Here is a 25,062-nt window from a genome sequence, read left to right on the forward strand (position 1 = left end):
TCTAAAAGTTGTGAAAGATGGCCAATGTTCATATTTCAATATTTTAATAATAATAAATTTTTATTAAGTATTTTATTGTTAATAGCTTCACATACTTAAAGCTTCAGTGAAGTAATATACCAACGTTATTAAAAAATAATAAGAAGTCTTTTTTGCATTAAAAAAAACTATGACCATCTTACCCGAGTTTATCTTATATTTCAAATTTTTTTCTTATTTTCGTCTTCATCCTAATTCATTTCTGGATCGCGACAACGTGTACAGCGAGTGGCTCACACTTAAATTCCTTCACTTTCCATCTTTCCGGGAAGCTAGCTAGCCAACAGTGGAGTGCTCGCTAATAGCATTCACTTGCCTCGTCAACCGCTACCTGCGGGCTGCGTATGCCAAGAGCATGTTGACTTAACAGGATGCGAAGATCATTGCGCTCACTAACGTTGTGATCATTTATTGGACATCGGAGCGAGCATTTCTGCGCAACCAGGCGTCTCTACCCACGTGCATGGTGGTAGATATTAACCTCCTGTCCCTTCGGGTCCACGCCAGATAGCCCGACGCATCCTATCCCCTAATAAAAGAAATCCGCATATTGTTTTTTTTTATTTCTCTGTAAGTCTCGTCACGTATCAAAAATTATTGATTGATAACTAATAATTACTTAATTTAAAATCATCGCGTGACAATTAAACTAGTCGGTGATCAGCGAGCGTTTTTAAAATTCACTCAATTTTAAATTAATCTCACTGAAATGGCATTCCCCATCCCCCCCCCCCCTCAGCATGGAACGATCCAGGCGCAAAGACCGCCGAGTGTAATTAATAAATCAAAAATTCTTTCCTAAACTGAGCCGACCTAAACGCGACGCTGTATATCTAAATAAAATAAACTCTGATTAAGATAAATTCGCACAGTTAAATTTATTTTAAATTCTCCCTACTGCTCGGCAAATCAGACAAATATAAATTTACCTTTTTTAATCCCGTTTATAGAATTCTAATAACATGGTGAACATAGCGAACTAATAAAATAAAAGCAGATCAAGTTGAATTTTCATTGTTAAATTTATTTTAAATTTTCCCCGGCAAATTAAATAAATAATTACGCTCAGCCAGCGCAGGACGTAATAAGAATCAAAATAATAATTAAAAATTTGTTATTCTTAATTTTCTGATAAAAAATTGTTTATACTCTGACATATAAGATTAAGCGAAATAAAATTGCTGAATCATAAACACTTATATGCTGGTGATTGTAATGTTTAAATAACGTGACTGTTGTAAAAAAAACACAGATGTGCACAAATATTAAACAATATTAAAAATAATATTAAACAAAAACTTATAAAAACGTTTGCATATTCTAATTTGTTATATGTAGGCTTTGACATTAGTTTCACAATTTGTTACGGCATATGGTTGTAATTAAATGTTTTCATTATAATTTTAATAAATATGTATTTATCTCATAATATTATTATTCTGATGTCTTTCTAGTTTCTTTGTTTTAGTTACAATCACAATGTTTTTGCATAAGACGCGTACTACTCAAATAATATAAATAGAATTTATTATCTCCTTTTTATCACTTATCACTATCTTTTAATAAGATAGTGATAAGTGATAAAAAAGTAATAATAAAAGATTAAATATTACTTATCAATTCATTGTAATCATTGAATCAGTTTTTGTCTTATAACATTTTGTTTTCAATTATGCAAGTATTGCTAATGTAATTTTTTATATTACATATTGTTAAAGTCTTCGATACGTACTTTCATATTTCATCATCTTTATGAGATGAGATATATATATATCGTAGAACAATTCTGTGAGATACATAAGATTATCACAATTGTTTACTGGAAACAATTGATAAAAACAAATGATACAAAAATTACATTAAATTGCAGCATATTATGAAATATCTCGGTTACAGTGCTGACTCAAGATAAATTACGATAAACATTTTTGTCAATTTAATTTAAATTCTCTTTGCTTTGTCTAAATAACTTTAAAATGTAAGTCATAAAATTCATATAAAAATACAACTCCATAATATATATTAGATCTTCAAAGGAAACCTATTACTACTATAAAGATCAATTAACAAGGAAAAAAATACAAATCTGCTTTTAAGAGTTTTTGTGATACATTTCATTCAACACTATCTCATTAAGATATGTTAATTTGAATTGTATACATAGGAGATCATAATACAATCATACGTAATATATCCCCCCCTCCAAGCGATTTCATCTGCGTCGTACATAAGAGAAATATTGCTCGTGCGAACAGCAATTGACCGTCGTTCTCCGACGCGTGACAACGGATACTTCAATAGCATCATAGAGAATAATAGATTTGTCTAGTAAAGTGTGTTACGTTGCATCGTGAATTCAAAGGTGGATCAAAGTAAACATCGTTATCAACATGATATACGTAATCGTATTGTCGGTGATAGCGGGCACCTTAGGCCTCTACTATTTTCTCTTCAAGGACTTAAATTACTTTAAGAAACATGGAGTACCGTATGTGAAGCCTTTTCCCATAGTAGGAAGTATGGGACCAATGCTACTCCGTACTCAATCAATAGCTGATTTTGTTAAATCATTATACGATTCATATTCTGACGCCAACTACATCGGTCTGTACGATGTGAAGACTCCACTCGTACTGCTACGCGATCCTGAGCTTATTAAATCTGTGACGTTAAAACATTTTGATTCGTTTATGGATCACATTGGTGGCATTTCTGAGAATCAAGATAAATTTTTTGGCAAAAATCTTATATCTCTTCGCGGAGACAGATGGCGTGATGTACGATCCATATTGAGCCCGGCTTTCACGTCCAGCAAAATGAAAAGTATGTTTAAGCTGATGTCAAATTGTGGTGTTGACTTTGCTAGTTATTTGACGCAATTGCCACCGGAAAAGAAGATAATGGAAATGAAAAACGTCTTCACGAGATATACAAATGATGTAATCGCCACTTGCGCTTTTGGTATTAAGGTAGATTCTATGAGAAATCCGAAAAATGATTTCTTTGTGTACGGTACAGAGGCAACCAATTTTAGCGGTTTTATTCTTTTTAAATTCTTAATATTTAGAAAAATGCCTCAATTGGCACGAATACTTAAATTAAAATTTATTCGTGAAAAAATAGCAAATTTCTTCCGAGACCTTGTAAAAACTACTATAAAAACTAGAGATGAAAATGGTATCGTTCGTCCAGACATGTTACAATTGATGATGGATAGTAGAGGTAAAAATGGTAAGGCAGAATTGGATATTGACGATATGGTGGCACAGGCGTTTATTTTCTTCTTTGGAGGCTTCGAAAGTACATCAACATTAATGTGCTTCGCCGCTCACGAAATCGCGATAAATCCAGACATACAAAAAAGACTTCAAAATGAGATTGACCAGGTCCTGGAGAATACAAATGGGCAAGCATCTTATGAAGCTATTAATGGCATGGAGTATCTAGATGCTGTAATCAACGAGGCTTTGAGGATGTATCCGGTTTCCGTGATATTGGATAGAATATGCTTAAATGATTTCGAACTACCGCCGGCATTACCAGGAACAAAACCTTTTATTATAAAAAAAGGACACGGTATATGGATACCAGTTTATGCACTTCATCATGATCCCAAATACTTCAAAGATTCGGAGAAGTTTGATCCCGGGCGATTTCTTGGTGATCGGAAAAAGGACAGCCTCAATTGTGGTGCCTACCTTCCTTTTGGTCTTGGCCCCAGAATGTGCATAGGTAACAGATTTGCATTGTTGGAGACAAAGGTTCTGCTTTTTCATTTGCTGGCACGTTGCGATCTGAAACCTTGTGAGAAGACACCACCAATGCCGATTAAGTTCTCCAAGGATGGTTTTCTCTTGAAACCTGAAGGTGGTTTCTGGTTAAATGTAACGCCAAGGAAAAACACGCATAACTCTATTGTAGCTAATGTTACTAACGGAACATACTAGACATAAAAACAAACATTGGTTTATCTTTTTAATCAAATTTTTACAACGTATAATTAAATGTATCTTGTTATTTTGCGTATTTTATTTCACAAATTTTAATATTAGTTAGTATTTGTCATGTTTGTTAAAAAGATAATTAAAATTTTTTATGATTATGCAATTAGTAAATTATGGCGTAATTATAATCAAGAACAAAACATATCGTTAAATTAAAGTAATGTGCGCGCGCGCGCGTGTGTGTATGTTGTGCGTGTGTACCGCAAAGAATTTATTTATATTATGTTTGTCATATGAGTTAAATGCATTTTTAGAAGTACGTTCAATTAAACTAGAGAATCAATAAATGTTAATAAAAATATTTTAATGTTTTATATATGTTAATTCTTTATATACTAGAAATGAAAAACACGCATATACACACACACACAAAATTACGTACAAAATATATATAAGATGCTAAAAATTATAAAATCGTATTATACTCCAGATCACGACATAATGTTATATTGATTATTTATTAGGGTCATGTTTTTTGACATAGCCACACTAAGAAAAAAAATATTAAATTTAAATAAATATTTCTTTGAATAGTGCTAATAATATATTTTATAGAAGATCAATAATATTTATTTAAAACAAGTACTAGTTTTCTATAATTTAGAAAATATTATTTGTTTGAAATAAATATTATAGATTTTCTATAAAATATGTTATTAGTACTATTCAAAAAAATATTTATTTGTATCTAGCAATTTTTTTCTCAGTGCAGTAAAAATTTACAATAATGTATGTGATTTATAGATTTTCAATTTTCGATATAAAAGAAACATTATTCGTGAAAATAACAATTGCTTATCAACGTTTGTAACGTCAATTATAGGCGAGTATTTAATCACATCGTAGAAATGTTTGTAATTTATCTAAATTGCTATGATACTAATCACTTTGTATTATTTTTTCTTTAGAGATCTAAGTTACTTAAAAAAATATAGAATTCCGCACTTAACGCCGCTTTTCATTGCAATCATTCATCGTCAATCTGTAGCTTATTAAAAATCAATGTATAATTTATATATTGACGTCAAGTATATCAGATTTTTTAAAATAATTTTTTAAATAATTTTTTGAAAAATCAATCTTGAACTTATTAAATTCATAACGTTAAAACATTTCAACCCATATATTTGTTTATAGATCACTATAATTATGTCAAAAATATAAATCCATACAAAAATCTCGTGGTTCTGCGTTGAAACAGATAGCAAGAAAAGTAAACTATACTGAATCCGGCTTTCATATTCAATAAAATAAAAATATGTTTAAGCTAATATCGCAGTGCAGTGTCGACTTTGTCAATTACGCAATTTATTATTGCAAAAAATACATGACATTTACAAATATTAAATAAAAAATAATATTAAACAAGGTAAAAAAGTATATAAAGGAAAATATTTTAAATTCCAATTTGTTATATGAACCTAAAATTAATTTTATATAACAATTTATTATACCATATAGTTACAATTAATTGTACTAATTAAAATTTTAATAAATATCTGTTTATCTAGTTATTATTCTTATGTCTTCTTATTCCAGTTTTATTGTTTTTTTGTTTCAGATACAATCGCAATAATTTTGTATAAAAGATATTTCTCGAACAATAAAAGTAGAGTTATTATCTTTTGTTTAAAAAATAATGAAACAAGGCGATAAGAAGAAGATTAAAGATCGAGTTAGTTATTATCTCTGCGTGATCATTGATCAATTTCTGACATATAAATATGTTCTTGTTCAATTTATTGTACAATTATTGCTAACATGATTTTTTTAAATTTAAAATTTAAATTTAAGATTAAAAAGCTATAAGAGTCAACTATATGTTTTTCCTACTTATTATCTTGAATGTATTTTTAAATGCATTTTATTATACGGATATGTATTAATAATGTTGTACATTATTTCGTATTTTCAGTGCATTATACTGGAAAATGATCCAATGTCAAGATTAAAACATGTGTAGAAGTTTGAAAGAGATACATCCAAGGTAATGAATTTGAAGAACTTGGCTTTCAGCTCTTTGATCTTTATTTTTAATTGTCTAAATCAAGTACATTCTTTATAATTTTTAAATTACATTTGGTTGAATTATTTAAAAAGTATTTTTATAATCTACTATATTTAACAAATAAGATATAAAGAGTAATTGAGATAGATGAAATTACTTTATCATAATTGTCATTTGCTGTAAACAACCGACGAATGCAAATGACCCAAAAATTATATTACATTGCAGTATATTGTGAAATACTTTGTTTATAATTCTAGCTTAAATAAAATTAAAATGAATATTTTTGTTTGCAATATCAATTTGGATTTGTTTTGCTTTGTTTAAATAATTTTGAGATGTAGGCCATGGAATTTGTACAGAAATATAACTATATAATATACATATATTACTTTTCGTTACTGTACAAATCAATTATTTAAATAAAAAAGACAAATCTAAATGCGTTTAATTGTTTTTTTATTTCTATAATATAATAGTTTATCGATAATATCTCACTGCAATATGTCAGTTAAAGTTGTGAGATTCTAATATAGAGTCATGCGTAATACATTCTCCCTCCACGCCATTCTATCTGCGACATACATAAGAGAAATATGACTCGTGCGGATAGCAATTGACCGTCGTTCTCCGACGCGTAACGACAGGCATTTTAAAACGTTACAGAGGCATATGAATAACAGATTTGTATAGTAAGATTGTGTTTCATTGTGAATTCAGTTGCATCAAATAAACATAATTATCAACATGTATTACGTAATCGTGTTGTCGGTGATAGCGGGCGCTCTAAGTCTCTACTATTTCCTTTTTAAAAGTTTAAATTACTTTAAGAAACACAAAGTACCATATATAACAGCCTTTCCCATAGTAGGAAGTTTAGGACCAATGCTACTTCGTATCCAATCAATAGCTGATTACACTAAATCCTTGTACAATTTGTATCCTGACGCCAAGTACGTCGGCCTATACGAATTGAAGACTCCAAATGTAATGCTTCGCGATCCTGAGCTTATTAAATCCGTGACATTGAAACATTTTGACATGTTCATGGACCATATCAGTAGCCTCGACGAAAGTCAAGATAAATATTTCGGCAGGAACCTCTTTGCCCTTCGTGGAGAGAGATGGCGTGATGTAAGATCCATATTGAGCCCGGCTTTCACCTCCAGCAAAATGAAAAGTATGTTTCAGCTGATGTCAAATTGCGCTGTTGACTTTACTAATTACTTAACGCAATTGTCAACAGAGAAAAAAATAATGGACATAAAAGACGTTTTCACGAGGTATTCAAACGACATAATCGCCACTTGTGCTTTTGGTATCAAGGTAGATTCTATGAGAAATCCGAAAAACGATTTTTTTGTGTACGGCAAGGAGGCAACCAGTTTCAAGGGTTTTGTTCTTCTTAGGGTCTTGATAATTAAAACATTGCCTTGGTTGGCACGGATACTTAGATTAACCATTGTTCGTGAAAAAATAACAAATTTCTTTGAAGATCTGATAAAAAGCACAATAAAAGCTAGAGATGAAAATGGTATCGTTCGTCCAGACATGTTACAATTGATGATGGAGAGCAGATATAAAGATGGCAATGCAGAATTGAGTATCGATGACATAGTGGCACAGGCGTTTATTTTCTTTTTTGGTGGCTTTGAGAGTACTGCAACGTTAATGTGCTTCGCCGCTCACGAAATCGCGATGAATCCGGACATACAAATAAGACTACAAAATGAGATTGATCGGGTCCTAGAGGATACAAATGGGCAAGCATCTTATGAGGCTGTTAATGGTATGGAATATCTAGATGCTGTAATCAACGAGGCCTTGAGGATGTATCCAGCTTCCACGGTGATACTGGACAGAATATGTTTAAATGACTTCGAACTACCGCCGGCATTACCAGGACTGAAACCTTTTGTTATAAAAAAAGGACACGGTATATGGATTCCAATTTATGCACTTCAGCATGATCCCAAATACTTCAAAGATCCGGAGAAGTTTGATCCCGAGCGGTTTCTTGGTGAACAGAAGAAGAAGAGTCTTAACAGCGGTGTCTACTTTCCTTTTGGTGTTGGTCCCAGAATGTGCATAGGTAATAGATTCGCATTGCTGGAGACGAAAGTTCTGCTTTTTCATTTGCTGGCACGTTGCGATCTGAAACCTTGCGAGAAGACACCAATACCGATCAAATTTACGAAGGATTTTCTTTTGAAACCTGAAGGTGGATTCTGGTTAAATGTAGCGTCAAGGAGAAACACACATCACTCTATTACAACTAATGCTAGTAACGAGACGTGCTAGATATAAGAAAAACAAAATGGTTTGTTTAAGCAAAACTTAAAAATTTATAGTTAAATGTATCAAATTTCTTGTTTCTTTAGTTTTATTTCGAATCTTATTCTTTAGTTTATTATAACGCTAATTTAAAAAATAATTAAAAATTTTTAAATAAATAATTGCATAGTAAAAAAAACTTATGTCGTTATGTATACGTATCGTATATGTATATATAATTTTTATATAATGCAGTATAATGTCATATATTTTGTTTTGCGTGTGTGTGTGTGTGTGTGTGTAAAACAGTCAGAAAAATGAATTAATATTATTACATTAATTATTATTATACAATATTATGTACATTTTGATAAATACTTTATATGTATACTATGAAGTATTTATCCATAAATAATTTGTCTATATAATTGGATTAAACGTATTTTGGGCAGTAGATTAAAACGGTCAAATTAAAAAATAATTTGTTAAACAGAGAAAGTTTTCATGTATTCTATATATTAGTTTTATATTTTATATGTTTTCATATTTAAAAAAGGACTTATTTATTGATATTTATATATCTGATATATTTAATTAAAATTTATATAACTAATTTGCTGTATTTTATTACATTTTTCAACATATTTTATTAAAAATACTGTAGTTTAATCGAGGTTAAAAATGCAAATTTGCTCTCAAAGATATAATAATGTCGCAAACATTTCCTTTTTTTAAATAATAATAACACTGATAAGTTTCATAGAATTATCAACAGTATCTTTCAGTGAAGTTTCAAAATATAATCGATAAGATATTGAAAGATTTGAATGGAAAACAATTTTACGGCTGAGATAGGTTTGGATATTGTAATTAACAAAAATTTTAAAAAAGTAGTATTAGGCTTGGTTGCATCAACTGTTTTGATTTTAAGCAAAACTTAAACATAGACTTATTTTTATCTTCGTCTCTAAGTAAATAAAAACAAATCTATATTTAAGTCCTATTTAAAGTCAAAATAACTTTGATGCAACCTGCCTTAATCAGATTATATGTAAATATTTTTAAGTTGTGATTTAATTTTTCGAAGCAAGGCATTATTTTAAAAAAGTACATGTATCTATTTATATTAATATTGATTTTATCATGGTTTTAACAAGATTAAGGTTTTCAAGTACTTAAAGATACTTAAAGTTTGACTTTGGCCTATTTCAGTGAGCAGAGAAAAGATAATTTTAACTTTGATACTTATTTGTTCTTCACCTTAGACTAAAAAATGTGTACCAATAATAATTTTTTTTTTTTTTAACAAAGCTTATGTTAAGTCCAATATAATCACGAAATAAATTGTGATTTTGCAGTAATTCGACGGCGCTTAATTTTTTAAAAATAAACATTAAGAACAAGAGCGAGAGAGAGAGAGAGAGAGAGAGAGAGAGAGAGAGACAGAGTGTGTGCGTATGTGTGTGCGCGCGCGCACGCTGCGTACGGGATTTCCAAATGTAATATCGAACAAGATATCAATATAAAAATTATTTCGAGTGTAGATATGCCAGCTGTAAAAAAGGTTCTTAATTTAATTATATAGTAACTAATTATAACTCAGATTAACATTTTAAACAAATAAAGACATTATTTCTCTAGTGTGTGTTAATAAACATAATTCCTTAATTTATTTTTGTTTCTTTAGCAATTTTTAACAAAAAAAGTATTTATGATAATAATTAAAAAATACATTACAAATTAAAAAATTTATTATTATATAGCTAAAAAATTATATTCCTTCAAAGACCATTATAAAAAACATAAAATTTATCGATGAAAAATCGAAATAATTAAGTCAAAATAATCAGTCCGCATAAATAAAGTAACAAAAAAAATTACAAATTTTTAAGAAAACAAATAGTGAAAAAAATAAGAAAGAAGAAATAAAAAATTTGTCGAAAAATTAGATAAAAATTAATAGTAAATAGTTATAGTTATAAAAATATTTAATATAGATCTATTCTATATATGTAAGACAGTTCAGATTTGGGGCTGTAACAAATGTCGGGATTCTGCATGTTAAGTCTGAGACAGATCTCTTGCGTTGACCAAAGAGGATCTGCATTGGTTGCACGTTCGCTCGTGCAGTTGCATGATATAACAGTTGTATAATGTATTCGGCTACGTGATTGGGCGTTTCCAGAGACACGATATGAGCTCGTGAATGCCGCTTTAATGAGCGGTCGGAAGAGCGTGTGCTCCCTCTGCGGCCATTGCTCTTCCAAAGGAGTCGCAACTTGTGGCCTCCGACGGACGACAAACTGGTTCCTATCGAATAAGACGCTTGTGTGACGCACCATGGCAATTGAATCAACTGGACACTGTTACATTTGATCCACTTGATCATTAGACGCAGTTATCCTTCGCTGTTACGGGAAGTCCTTGTAATTTAGATAATTAGTAGCCGACTGAACCACTTAATTATCATTGGTCAATCAAATTCTATGCCTAATGCATTCTAATAGCAAGATAACGGACGAGAAGAGAACAAAATATTTCTATATTTTATCTCTTAAATTAGAAATAGTAAAGAAAGCAATTTTTTACAACAATATATAATATAAATATGTTAAAAAATACGTAATCGAAAGAAAACTAACTATACAGAAAGATATCAACTGTTAAGAAAAGCAGTTGCTCAAATTACTTTTTTCTTCTTTTAAATAACAATTATTTTTAAACAAAAAATATTTTTAAATAATAGTCTTAATATATATTCATTATAATTTATAAAAAAACATATTATTGTATACCCAAAGAAAGAATTTATATTTTAAAAGAAGAATATTATGAAGCAAATTGAAAATTTTTTGTTGTCTTAAAATATTCATGATTATAATAAACTTATGACAAACTTACAGATTACGTGTAAGCTTATAAAATAAGCTTATAAAATATTTGAAATAATTAAGTTAACATTTAATTCAATTAGGTAACTTGCAATATGTGTTTTTCTATATACATTAATAATTTTATTAAAGAAAATTGATGATTTTATTTAGTCAACGGTGTCTAAAAAATAAGAAAAACATTTATAAAGTAAATAAAATTTAATATGTACACATAAGTGTATGTATACATAAGTAATTCATTGCGATTACTTTGGTAAAAATATCTATTATCAGCTCTTTGCAAGATGTGTAGCAAAGAGCCTTCTTCTGACTCGATAAAAATACCTCTTCTAATCTAATTCACTTACTGCCGTTAGAAAGGGACGGAGTGTTGGAGAAGGGCCAAGAATTGATGAAGTGGAGATCATAAGGGTGGTTCGAAACGATGTATTGTCTCGCTACGAAGAAATTGAACAAGGTAAGTGGCAAAAACACTCTCAGAATTATTTTTCCTTCGAACTTCCTACGTTACCTACATGTAATTGCAAAATATGTACTATATTAAAAAACAAAATTAAAAATTAAATAATTGAATGCACTTATTTCTGAATTAATACAGAAATTGATTTTATTAATAAATTTTATATAATATTAATCAATAAATTTTATTTTTTTAGTATATATTATTTTATATTTATTTCTGGTTATCTAAGAGATAGTAGTTCTAGAATTGTCTTTTTAAATATTTTACACGTAATATTCAAATAACATTTTTACAACCGTGTTTACTGAAATTATGACGCCGTTAGAATAATATAATACGTAATACACAATTCTTTATTTGTTTTTAATGTACGTCCCCAACATATATTATTTTATATTTGTATTCACACATTGTAAATATAATAACAATTAGATTTATGAAAAAAATATATTAAATATTAACCAAAAATCTTGCAAATTCAGCAAACGAGCAAAGTAAAAGTACTGCTAATATGTAAAATCCGTACAAAAAATAAAAAAGTTTACAAGATAGTGTTCAATTTGCAATTAAAAAAGAAAAAAATATGTATATATACAAAAAGAGAGAAGAGTTGCCAAATGCGTACTACTTATATTATTTTTGGTTGCATTTTGCATTTTATATTATTTAAAATAAATATTAAAAATTGTAATTTATATTTAAGGCATCTATTATTATACGCCAAGCTTTTTATTAATAACACATTAATATGTTATAAGCATTTTTACAACACGCTGCAAAAGGTACGATTAGGAAACCGGTCGCCTAAATTGTACCTTCTTCAAAAATATTGAATTCATGCATAAAAGTAATTAAAAACATAACATATTGATAAAAGAATTACTTAAAAATTAACATTCGCAACACCCACAATACTACATTACATAAACTTAATTTTTTTATTATAAAGAACATGATACCACAATATTGTATTTACTTAGAAAAACGCATGATAATTTCATTTAAAAACGTGATTTTAATTACAAATCTAATGTTTCGCAATTTCAACTTAAAATGTTTTTTGAAGTTTAGTCATTTATTACCGCAGACTTCAACACAGGATGCATATCTTTCCTACCCTGAATGTTCAACCAGAAACCATTCTCCGGCATTACTATCAAAGTTTTGGCAAATTTCATTGGAGACGTTGTTTTCGCGCAAGGTTTCAGCTCACATCGCGCTAGTAAGTGAAACAATAGGACTTTGACTTCTAGTATGGCGAACCTGTTAGCTATACACATTCTTGGTCCTAATCCGAACGGCATGTAATATGAGGAAGCATGTAGCGACGAATTTTGATTTGTCCCGTTGTTTAAAAATCTATCTGGACAAAATTTCTCCGGATCATCATAATACTTTTTATCACGATGAATCGCGACAACTGGAATCCAAAAATTCATACCCTTCTTCGTGACAAATGGTTTCTCGCCTGGTAGTGTAGACGGTAACTCATAATCTTTGTTACATTGTCTGTCTAAGAAAGGAGCTGGCGGATATAATCTGAGGGCCTCGCTTATTACTGCATCTAAATATTCGAGCCGATTAATGGATTCGTAAGACACTTCTCCATTCGATTCTTCCAAAGCGTTGTCAATCTCTTGCTGCAATTTAGTTTGAACTTCTGGGTTAGCTGCGATCTCATGAGCTACGAAAGACATCGCGGTTGAACTAGTATCGAAGCCACCGAAGAAAAAGACAAAAGCCTGTGCTGTCATTTCGTCGATGTCCAGTTCTCTGCGTCCTTCCTTGCCTCTGATATCCATCATCAACTGCAGCATATCCGGACGTGTAATGTGCTCCGCATCACGAGTAGCGATCGTAGTCTTTACAATGTCTTTAAAGAAGTTCATTATTTTATCGTCCATCAGCTTCATATTAAAAAATCGCCCGAGACTCGGGAAAGATCTAAGGAAAAGAAACTTTAAGGAGCGACTTCTGAAAAAGTTAAATGCTTCCTTGCCGTAAACGTAGAACTTGTTCGTCGGATCTTTCATAGAGTTAATTTTGATTCCAAAGGCACATGTGGCGATGACGTCGTTTGTGTATTTAGAGAAGGCGTCTTTTGTGTCCATTTCACATTTATCCTCCGACAATGTTGATAGAAATTTAGTAAAATTCTCGGCACATTCCGACATCAACGTGAACATCATTTTCATCTTGCTGGACGTAAAGGACGGACTCAATAGAGTTCTCACATTTCGCCACTCTTCTCCGCGAAGAGAAAATAAATTTTTTGCAAATAGAGGATCACTTAAGTCAGAGAAGCCACGACGATTTTGAAATGCCTCGAAATCCTTCACAAGGATGGACTTGATGAGTTCTGGATCCCGAACCAGAAAGGTTGGTTTAGTAATAAGGTATATTCCAAAATACTTTGCGTCTGGATAAAAATTGTATATCTTCAGCAAAAAATCGATGAATGATTCTCGACGAAATATGAGCGATGTCGTTACTCCAAACGTTGGAAAAGGTGGTACGTGTAAAACACCATGTCTTTTAAAAAAATTAAAATTTTTAAAAAGATAATAAATGCTAAATGCACCAATTATTATTGATAACAATATCGACCAATATTCCATGGCAAATTGTTAAAAAGTTTTTCTGATTTCTTTGTAAACGTTTCTTGATAAGTAATCAACTAAAAGCACTAGCGATACTGCCGACACGAATTGTTACAGACAACTGTTCGCGTACGCAGCGATCCCTGTCTATTAATATACCGGTATCTTTCTGACGCAAAATTTTCACAACCTGATATCATGTAAGAATAATTACCAGCATTAACACTTTGTTCGATTCGAATCAGTAAATGACCAAACTTTACTGACCAAATTTATATAATACATTATAATGTTTATGTAGTAATATTTGAACATGTAACAATTTAGGGTGCATGTTAAGTATTTGCATATTTTTATACATATATATTATGTACAATTAAACTATTTATATGTAAATTTGTAGTAAAAAGATAAAGATGTTTATATAATTATATATTAAATTCAAAAAAATTTAATAATATTATCAGAATTGTATGTTAACGTACTGTTGCCTTTTTTACTTCTAAATATATTAATTCTTATTGAAACGGGATTTGTAAACTTGTTAATAGATAGTAACATATTTTAAGCAATAATTGTAACTATATTATTAATTACATAAAATAGTATATATTATAAACGTAGTGTTTTATTAACAAAATTTTATTAACAAAATTCCAGTATTTTCATTACTTCTTATCAACCTAATATAATATCTTAAATACAGCTTATAAAATAGCGTTAAATAATTTTGTTATTTTTTAAGCATATATTTCTTATCTTCATATTTTATCTTATGTTATTTTACATCACTGTTTGTTGAAATGAGTACCGATAAGAATATCACAGATTAATAAATGCTATTTATGGATCTGTTTCGTGAAACTGCACTGTAGGCTTTAAAATTAAAAAATTACTAATTCTGTCAAGCGACACGATAGAGTGCCTTTTATACATAAAAGACACGAATTTTACTGCGTAAGTAAATGTCGCGGTGTTATTAAGCTTTATTTTAAATTTAGCTGTCAAATTCATTTTCAATTAAAATATCTCTGAAATTAGAATCGTAATATAAATCTAATGGTAATTTTATTATATAATATTGATGCAAGCTTTTGATTGAAACCATTAGTCCGATTAAAATGCGGTACACTCAATCCTGAGATTTTAAAATATTCTAAAGCAAAAAAATACAATTCTATGTTCTCCAAGAATCAGATTCGCATATACACTCATGCACACGCAAAGCCAATTCATCATTCAAGAGGCTTCACAATTATTATTTACAATTTTATTTTACTAAAATAAAATTATTTCGTAATATGTAAGTAATAAATATCAATATGCGCAAATATATATATATATATATATATATATATATATACATATATTAATATAATAATTAATAAAAATAAACTAAATAAAGAAATAATAGTAACATAAACAAATATACAGAATGTATAAGTAAATGTTAATATTATTGTTGATGAAAAATTACAAAAATTACAAATTTCTAAATATTAAACCTATACCTACAGCAAAGTTTTATTAATGCAAATATGTATAAAATTATGTTTTTATAAATTTTACATTAAATATTTATTAACTCAAAATAATATTTTGTATGTTTTTAAAAAGCAAAACATAATTTTCTTGAACAATATTCTTCTATTATAATAAAGCCAGCATATTAATCAAAGTGTTTATTTAATCATTAGCACATTAACAATAAGTAGCGGTTATTTTTAAACTGTGTAATTGCTTCTCTCATTCATTCTTATACAATCGGTTTTTGTGCGATAAAATACATTATCAACTTACAATTTTTTTACCTTGACTTAATATTTGTTGTTTAATATCTGTTCAAAATTTTTTATCTTTTGTTTACTTCTTTGCATAAAAATTAAGTTAGATATTATATCACATTATTTCAAATATCAAAAAAAACTTTGGGTAGTTCACGTTCTTTTTGCTAAAAATAGTATTTATTAAAACTTTTAAGCGGCAATTCACGGAAAAATTTATAAAAAATCATATAAAATTATTCAATTACGTGTAACAATACGAATGACAAATAAACAAATTAAGAGTTAATGTAGCGTTCAATATCCATAAAACGTTAACGATTAAAAAGAGATAATATTATAAACAAATACAAATATTATTGCTTTCCAGTTTATTTAATTATAAACAGATTTGATTATAACAAAAATCTTATTTAAAATAAAATTATTAACGCTTACACATGTGCAAATTAGTTTGTCGGAGTTACGAACAATGTTCATCAAATTTATAATTATAAATGTAAATTTTATTTGTTTGTAAATTTAAACATTACCATTAACAACATTAGAGTGTACATTAATATTTCTTATCTGAATCTTCACCCAAAATCCTTCATCTACCATCAAAGTTAGATGTCCTTTACTTAACCACAATGGATCCAAAGTCTTCGTGGACATTTGTAATTCGCAACGAGCTAACAAACATTAGAACAACACAATCTTGGCCTTCAATAACTCAAACCTGTTGCCTACGCACATTCTTAGACTGACAAAGAACCTTGCAAATCTGAAATTCTGATTTTATTGAAACTTGGCATAAATGTAGGTTAATACATAAATTTAGAAATTTTTTATTGGTGCCCAAAAACGGTTTAAAGCGTTCAAATCATCTTTCAAAGTCTGAGACATTTTGGCCTTTTTTCAATATATCTTGTAAAATATTCAAATATGAAAAAATGTTTTATACAAAAGTCTTACAGCACAAATATTTTTATTTAATTATGCTATTTATTTAAAAAACTGTTTTTTTTTTTAATTTCTTTATTAAAAAATAAATAGCATAATTAAATAGAGGTATTTATGCTGTAAAACTTTTGTATAAAACATGTTTTGATATTTTGTTTAGTTTATATCAAGATATATTAATAGTTGAGATATATCGAGAAAAAGCAAAACTGTATCAATCTTGAAAGGGTAGTTTTTACGCTTTAAACTGTTTTTGAGTACTAACAAAAAATTTCTAAATTTCATGTATTTACCCCTCTACATTTACGCCAAGTTTTATTAAAATCAGAATTTTCGAGTTCGCGAGGTTCCCTTGCAAGTCCAAATTGAATGTACGCAGATAAATTCACAGCTTTCTTGTTCTCATTCAGAAAACGTTTTGCAGAAAATAAAACTTGTTTGGTTCTTGAAACACTTTGAATCCCGATGTAGATATGGAACTAAACGTTTATTATTTCTTTTTCTAAGAGAAAAAGTTTATCTCCAGGAAGTGTTGAAGGTAGCTCAAAATTCTCTACATCTTATTCTCTATTTAAAAAAAATTACGGGCTACAATCTAAGAATCTCATTGATCACCGCATTCAAGCTTTGTTTAATATGTCATAAGTCAATTTCTGTTGGATTATTTTTAGAACCTCATCTATCTCATTGAGCAGTTTTACCTGGACCTCTGAATTCACAGCAATTTCGATAGCGGCAAAACTGAAGATAGTATCAAAACTGCTAATAAAGAAGATGAACATTTGCGCGGTCGTATTCTCGATAATTAATTCCTTTTCGGGTCCCTTCCTTCGTTTCCATAATCAATTGCATGTCTGGTCTACAATGTTTTCACGTATCTCAAACCTTAGTAAATAATATTACGTTACTTGATCTTCAATCGCATCATATCCAGCAATATGTTTTTCTTGCATACTGACTAATAACAGTGACAAAGCAGATAAAAAGCAATAAAAGAATAACTTAATTACAAGCATAATGTTGAAAGAAAGATTTATTTATCGCAACTGATAAAACCATTTCAATTATCTGACACATTTCTTATCTCAATAATCACTGACGTCCCGTATTTTTAAAAATGCGTGAACTAAGAATGTTTGATTCTGAATCGATTTTTTAAGAATTGATTTTTTTTTTAACAAAATAATCGATTTTTAAATCGAATTTTTTTAAATTCGATTTTTATATAAATCGATTATTTTAATATGAAATCGATCTTCGATCTTTTTGTTAATAAAAGTGGATTTATGGCTCCTGACACACAGAACGCAGGACGCTTGTCATTCGCGCGCAGCGGCAACTTTGCGCGTTATTAGGTCTGTTCACGTTGCTTACACTTTTTGCACTCAACGTCTTCGCTTTCTCTCTCCCCAACGCGCGAATATATATTCATCTCGTTTCAATTGCAAAAATTTTTGGAGATTTCAAGCAACACGAACAGATCTATTGGTAAAGCGGTTAGCCGATGAGCAGACATGTGCAATAGTCACTGCGCAGCCTTCTCGCTCGTAAGGCCGGTTCTACATTAATTGGAACTGCATGTGTATACTTAACTTTTAAATAATGCACGACTTTTTTTAATCAATTTCTCAAAAATCGATCTTTTTAGTTCGATTTTTTTAGTACATCAATTTTGATTATTCCAATTCAAAATCGATTCAGAAATTGATTTTTATTATAAAAAATCAAACATTCCTAGCGTGAACTTCTACATTTTGAAAACGGCTTGACCGACCGGCACAACTTGCAATTATAGATTTTTTTTTATATTAAGAACTAGTGCTTGACAGAGAGTTTTTTTACAATGTTTAGATTTTTGTCGCGGTAAAAAACAATAACAATTTATAAACCGCTATTGACTTTGATCGGCTGCCATTTTGTTCAATTGTCGCAATAGTACAAAAAACGACTACGTCAAGTATTATTAAATCTATAAATATTAAATTTTATAACGTTCGCGTGCTATTTTGTGTTTTGATAAGTTCTGTGAAAATAATGATTACTGTATAATCGCCGTTTTTTAAAAGCATAATTTAAAAATACTTGAATGATGTCACTACTTTATATTAATAATAATAATAAATTCAGAGGTGGTCCTCAAACAAAGCTTCACTGTCACGCACACTGACAATAAATCAATTGTGCTTTGCTACTTTATACTATTTTTTAATAAAATTTTGATGACTAATAGAGAAAAGTATGGCATTTACAATAAAACAACACAATTTCTATAATTCTTTCTATTTTTTTCATAAAAGAGTCGCAAAATTAAATTCTTGTTTTAACTTATCTGGGTAAATATGCTTTTTTAAAGCTTAAATAAAAAAAAAAGTGTGCTGTTATTAATAAAAATGTTGTTCTAATTAAAAGCATAGCTAGATTAAATATCTCTATACTTTCAACATTAGAAAAATTTATATTCATTTCTATAATATAAAATATTAAATATAAAAGGTAACAAATTAATATAAATTCTGAGATAAAGAAATACAATGTTTGTACGAATGGCCTACTCTTAATAATGTAAAAAATAGTTTTCGCCACTTTCTAAAAAATTGCAAGTTAAATTTTAAAGCAGTAGGAAGTTTTAAAAACGGATAAATGTTCGTCTGTAAGTATGTTTGTTCTGAACATTGTTAGTAAAAATTTTTTTTTCTAGATAAATTGTCTTTTGTAACATAATATTTGAATCATTTGCCCGATACATATATTCGATACATACAAATTGTTTTTAATATTTAAATTATTTATAATTACGTAATTTTAGGCAAATGGAAATTTATTATTTTAGTATGAATTTATTCATTTAACACGAAGTAATGTAAGCATACGTATTGCAAGGAACTTATTATTTAAAAAAGATTCTCAATTAACAAATATTTATTTTATTGGATCTAATATTATTATAAGTTTTAATTAAAAGATGTACATTTTTCTATTTCATTTTCTAAATCATATTACTTTGTTATGTATATATAATTTTAATATTATTTTATATACATATATATTGTTACGTCGAGCCGCTCTCCGTCACTCATACACACGCACTCACTCGCGGAAAGAGCTAAGCAAGATTTCATTAGAACACTAACTTTATTTAAAAGAATGGAAACAGATTAAAGCGTCCTCCACTCCACGGCAAGACTCCGGCTCAGAACTGTCACTTTTTATTTATAACAAATTATTCGTTGCTACAAAATTCTTTCTGCCGAGCAATATCGGCGATGCGACAGATGACTCGCGGTTGAGGAGTGCACCGGGCGGAGCGCGTAACAATATAAAATTAGTATCAATATATATTTTTGGGAGAGGAAAAGAAAATAATAAATTAAATAAGATAATATAATATTTGTTTAAATTGTTTATAAATAAATTTGATGTACACAACATGTAAAATGTTATTCACATGCATTAATGTATAAAAATAAAAATAATTATTTTAACTGCCCTTTTCTAGCTTTCTGAGATTTTCTGCTGATTATACAAAATGTATTTTTTAATTAATTATTAATACAAATTAAATATGTATACAAATTAAATAAAGACACATTTAAAACGCAGGTCGTAAATATTAACTTAAAATTTCAAATCTAAATGTAAATAAAAACGTAACCAATGTATTAGAAGGCAGTACTCCTCTTGTCTGAAGAATACTTTAATTACACTATTTATATTATAGTTGACGAATGCAACATGTAAAAGCCAATAAGTCAGTCGTGATATTAACATATAAAATTATTTATATCTTACAAATAATTTTAAGCTTAAGCTATATTTATTAAAGTTTTTTTACTGAGTACGATATGTATTATCTACCATATAAATTATGAATGCTTTTCTTTTTAATACGTTGTATATAAATTTACTTTTTAACTATCACTTAACGTTATCATCAAATTATTTCTAAATGATAAAAGACTGTTTAAAATCATTTTTCAATAGCAAAATTGCTTTTTTATCAATAAGAAAATAAAAAGTCGTTTTTTAAAATAATATTATACACAGAAATTATACTATGTAATAAATCATACTATATAATAGAAACTATACTCTATTACAACGTGACATTAAGGTAATTATACAAAATGCTATTGAGTTATAAAAACATAAAAAAAATTATAATATAACAATTAATAGTTGCATAAAATTAAAAATAAAAAAAAGATATTAATAACTATATATTAAATACGGATAAAGATTAAATTTATATGAAACTTATAAAAACTAAAAATTAAAAAGAATTGTTATTTAAGGTCGTGTAATGTAAACTTTTTGTATAAATAATTAAGTTATTATTCAACAATATACATATAGACTACATACGTTTATTTCATCGTTCCTTTCTTTGTTCCAATAAAAATCTATATATTAATAAAATATAAGAAAGTTGCACAGAGAGAATAGATTGAATTTTATAAGTAGGAATAATAAATTTCAATTTTACTTTTGTTAAATAATAATTTAACATTTCTAACAAAAATTAACTATTAACATATACAACACCCATAATACTTTTATTACTTGACTTTTTTATTAGAAAAAACATAATACTATAATATTGTATTTACACTTATAAAAACTTTATTAATTTTATTTAGAAAATTGATTTTTAGTACAAATCTAATGTTTTGTAATTACAATCTAAAATGTTTTCTACAATTTAGCCATTCATTACTGCAGAATTCAACACAGGATGCATATCTTTCCTACGCTGAATGTTCAACCAGAATCCATTTTCCGGCATCAATGCCAGACTTTTGGCAAATTTCATTGGGAATGTTGTTTTCGCGCAAGGTTTCAGCTCACATCGCGCTAATAAGTAAAACAGCAGAACTTTAAGTACCAATAAGGCAAACCTGTTAGCTATACACATTCTTGGTCCTAATCCGAACGGCATGTAATATGGGGAAGCATGTAATGAGGAATTTTGATTCTTCCTGTTGTTTAAAAATCTATCTGGACAAAATTTCTCCGGATCATTGTAGTATTTTTTATCACGATGTATCGCGATAACTGGAATCCAAAAATTGGTACCCTTCTTTATAACAAATGGTTTCTCGCCTAGCAATGCAGATGGTAATTCATAATCTTTGTTACATTGTCTGTCTAAGAAATAAGCTGCCGGATATAATCTGAGAGCCTCGCTTATTACTGCATCTAAATATTCAAGCCGATTAATGGATTCGTAAGACAATTCGCCATTTGACTCTTCCAAAACCTTGTCAATCTCTTGGTGCAATTTGGTCTGAACTTTGGGGTTAACTGCGATCTCGTGAGCTGCGAAGGACATTACAATCGAGCTAGTATCAAAGCCACCGAAAAAAAAGAGGAACGCTTGCGCAGTCATTTCGTCAATATCCAGTTCTCTATGACCTTCCTTGCCTCTGATATCCATCATTAACTGCAGCATATCCGGACGTGTAATATGCTCCGCGTCACGTGTTGCAATCGTAGTCTTTACAATGTCTTTAAAGAAATTCATTATTTTATCGTCCACCAGCTTTATATTGAAAATTCGCCCGAGACTCGGAAAAGATGTAAGAAAAATAAACTTTAAGGAGCGACCTCTTAAAAAATTAGACGATTCCTTGCCGTAAACGTAGAACTTGTTTGTCGGATCTTTCATGGAATTAGTTTTGATTCCAAAGGCACATGTGGCGATAACGTCATTCATATATTTAGAGAAGGCATCTTTTATGTCTATTTCACATTTATCCTCCGGCAACGTCAATAGAAATTTAGTAAATTCCTCGGCACATTCCGACATCAACGTGAACATCATTTTCATCTTGCTGGACGTAAAGGACGGACTCAATAGAGTTCTCACATTTCGCCACTCTTCTCCGCGAAGAGAAAATAAATTTTTTGCAAATAGAGGATCACTTAAGTCAGAGAAGCCACGACGATTTTGAAATGCCTCGAAATCCTTCACAAGGATGGACTTGATGAGTTCTGGATCCCGAACCAGAAAGGTTGGATTATTAATGAGATAGATTCCAAAATACTTTGCGTCTGGATAAAAATTGTATATCTTTATCAAGAAATCGGCGAATGGTATTCGACGAAATATAGCCGATATCACGATTCCAAACATCGGAAGAGGCGGTACGTGTATAACACCATGTCTTTTGAAGAAATTGAAATTTTTTAAGAGATAATAAATGCTGAATGCACCGATTACTATTGATAACAATATAAGCCAGTATTCCATGGCAAAAGATTGTATATATGTAAATGTTTTTCTTTAATTTCTTTGTAAACGTTTCTTGATAAGTAATCAACTAAAAGCACTAGTGATACTGCCGACACGAATCGTCACAGACAACTGTCCGGATACGCGGCACTCCTGTCTATTAATATACCAGTATCTTTCTGACGCAAAGTTTTCATAAGCTGATGTTGTGTAATATCAACCAGCATTAATACTTTGTTCGAGTCAAATCACTAAATAACCAAACTTTACTGGCCAAATTTATATAATACATTACAATGTTAATGTAGTAATATTTAAGCATGTAACTATTTATTGTGTATGTTGTGTTCGCATATATATATAGTATAAATATATATAATGTATAATTAAACTATGTATATATAAATTCGTAGAAAAAAATAAAGATGCTGGATAAAAACATTTATATGATTATATTCTAAATTCAAAAAAGTTTAACAATATTGTTAAGTTATGTTAACGTACTGTTGGTAATTTTTTTACATCTAAATCTACAAGCGGTTTTATTGGGACGGAATTTGTAAACTTGTTGACAGATAGGAATAGGTTATAAGCAATAATGGAAACTATATTACTAATTAAATAATAATATGTTTTATGAACATAGTGTTTTATTAACAAATTTCTAATACTTCCATTCTATCATCCTGATGTGAAATTTTAAATACAGCTTATAAAACAGCGTTAAATAATTTTGTTACTTTTTTAGCTCATATTTTTTATCTTTATATCTTATCTATTTTATATCACTTGTTGATATAAAATGTGTATCGATAAGAATATAACAGATTAATAAATGACATTTATGGATCTGTTTTGTGAAACTGCATCGTAAACATTGGTTTAAAATTTAAAAATTATTAATCCTATCAAGTGACACGATAGAGCGGCGTAACGCCAAGTACTTATAATACATTTTTTAAAATGTACCGTGACACAAATTTTACTGCGCAAATGTCGCGCTATTAAGCTTTATTTGGAATTTAGCTTCAAATTCACGTTAAAATATGTCAGAAACTAAAATCATAATAAAAATTATTTAAAAATGATAATTTTATTATATAATACTGAGGCAAGCTTTTGACAATCTCCGATGCAATTAAAATCGGTACGGTACATTCAATCATGAAATTTTGAAATCTCTTAGATAGAAAAATATATTTTACGTTCTCCAATTTCTCCATTTAAATTTACATACACACATGCGCACACAAAGCCAATTTATCATTCAAGAGGTTTTACAATGATTACATATAATTTTATTTTATTAAAACAAAATTATTACGTAATATGTAAGTAATAAATATTGATGTACGCGTATATATTAATATAATAACTAAATAAAATAAAATAAATAAAAAATTATAGTAACATAAACAAATATACAGTATATGTAACTAAATGTTAATATTATTATTAATAAAAAATTTAAAAACACAAACCTTTAAATATTAAAACTATATCTACAGCAAAGTTATAATAAAAAAATAATTAATTATTTTCTTGTATATACACATCAATATTAATAATATAAAGCCTTAAAAATACAAAAATAACAAGAACCAAACACGTAAAATTTTTGCTTTATTTTTTTAAAACATTTCTTTTTTAAAAATAATTTTTAAATATATTTTTATAGAATTTTTTTTACTGTACTTGGTTAATTGTATTGATTTTGTACATAAAGAGAAAGATTTCTTTAAATTTAATAGACAATTTTTTGTTCGGTTATTCCGAAGTACATATTTTTTTGGTTTTAGTAAATTTTATACACATTTTT

General features: G+C 28.8%; 4 protein-coding genes across 6 annotated transcripts; 2 read left to right on the forward strand and 2 right to left on the reverse strand.

The window, feature by feature from the left end:
* The first annotated feature begins 2,276 nt into the window (after positions 1-2,276).
* On the forward strand, positions 2,277-4,545 carry LOC118646169 (cytochrome P450 9e2-like). Its single transcript, XM_036288524.1, has one exon. It carries the CDS (start codon positions 2,430-2,432, stop codon positions 3,984-3,986), a length of 1,557 nt encoding a protein of 518 aa, XP_036144417.1. The 5' UTR covers positions 2,277-2,429; the 3' UTR covers positions 3,987-4,545.
* Positions 4,546-4,717: 172 nt separating this feature from the next.
* On the forward strand, positions 4,718-8,369 carry LOC105832920 (cytochrome P450 9e2). 2 transcript variants are annotated; one of them, XM_012674256.3, is made up of 2 exons: positions 4,718-7,231; positions 7,298-8,369. In XM_012674256.3, the coding sequence occupies exons 1-2, from the start codon at positions 6,799-6,801 to the stop codon at positions 8,350-8,352; spliced, it is 1,488 nt and encodes a 495-aa protein (XP_012529710.1). In that variant the 5' UTR covers positions 4,718-6,798; the 3' UTR covers positions 8,353-8,369. The 2 variants fall into 2 exon arrangements, with proteins under 2 accessions (XP_012529710.1, XP_036144419.1); XM_036288526.1 differs by having other exon boundaries at positions 4,718-8,369.
* A 4,003-nt stretch (positions 8,370-12,372) lies between these two features.
* On the reverse strand, positions 12,373-14,626 carry LOC105832921 (cytochrome P450 9e2-like). Its single transcript, XM_012674257.3, has one exon. The coding sequence runs from the start codon at positions 14,298-14,300 to the stop codon at positions 12,750-12,752; it is 1,551 nt and encodes a 516-aa protein (XP_012529711.2). The 5' UTR covers positions 14,301-14,626; the 3' UTR covers positions 12,373-12,749.
* A 5,767-nt stretch (positions 14,627-20,393) lies between these two features.
* Positions 20,394-24,632, reverse strand: LOC105829376 (cytochrome P450 9e2-like). Of its 2 annotated transcripts, XM_036288528.1 has the most exons (2): positions 22,148-24,632; positions 20,394-22,063 (listed from the first exon to the last, which is right to left on the reverse strand). In XM_036288528.1, exons 1-2 carry the CDS (start codon positions 23,259-23,261, stop codon positions 21,711-21,713), a joined length of 1,467 nt encoding a protein of 488 aa, XP_036144421.1. In that variant the 5' UTR covers positions 23,262-24,632; the 3' UTR covers positions 20,394-21,710. The 2 variants fall into 2 exon arrangements, with proteins under 2 accessions (XP_036144421.1, XP_036144420.1); XM_036288527.1 differs by having other exon boundaries at positions 20,394-24,631.
* Positions 24,633-25,062: the final 430 nt, after the last annotated feature.

The sequence above is a fragment of the Monomorium pharaonis genome, chromosome 6, assembly GCF_013373865.1.
Source record: "Monomorium pharaonis isolate MP-MQ-018 chromosome 6, ASM1337386v2, whole genome shotgun sequence".
Taxonomy (NCBI): Eukaryota; Metazoa; Arthropoda; class Insecta; order Hymenoptera; family Formicidae; genus Monomorium; species Monomorium pharaonis.

Bases quoted from the DNA above. Each gene is read 5' to 3' on its own strand.
- LOC105829376 (XM_036288527.1), bottom strand. From the start codon at position 23,261: ATGGAATACTGGCTTATATTGTTATCAATAGTAATCGGTGCATTCAGC.
- LOC105832921 (XM_012674257.3), bottom strand. From the start codon at position 14,300: ATGGAATATTGGTCGATATTGTTATCAATAATAATTGGTGCATTTAGC.
- LOC118646169 (XM_036288524.1), top strand. From the start codon at position 2,430: ATGATATACGTAATCGTATTGTCGGTGATAGCGGGCACCTTAGGCCTC.
- LOC105832920 (XM_036288526.1), top strand. From the start codon at position 6,799: ATGTATTACGTAATCGTGTTGTCGGTGATAGCGGGCGCTCTAAGTCTC.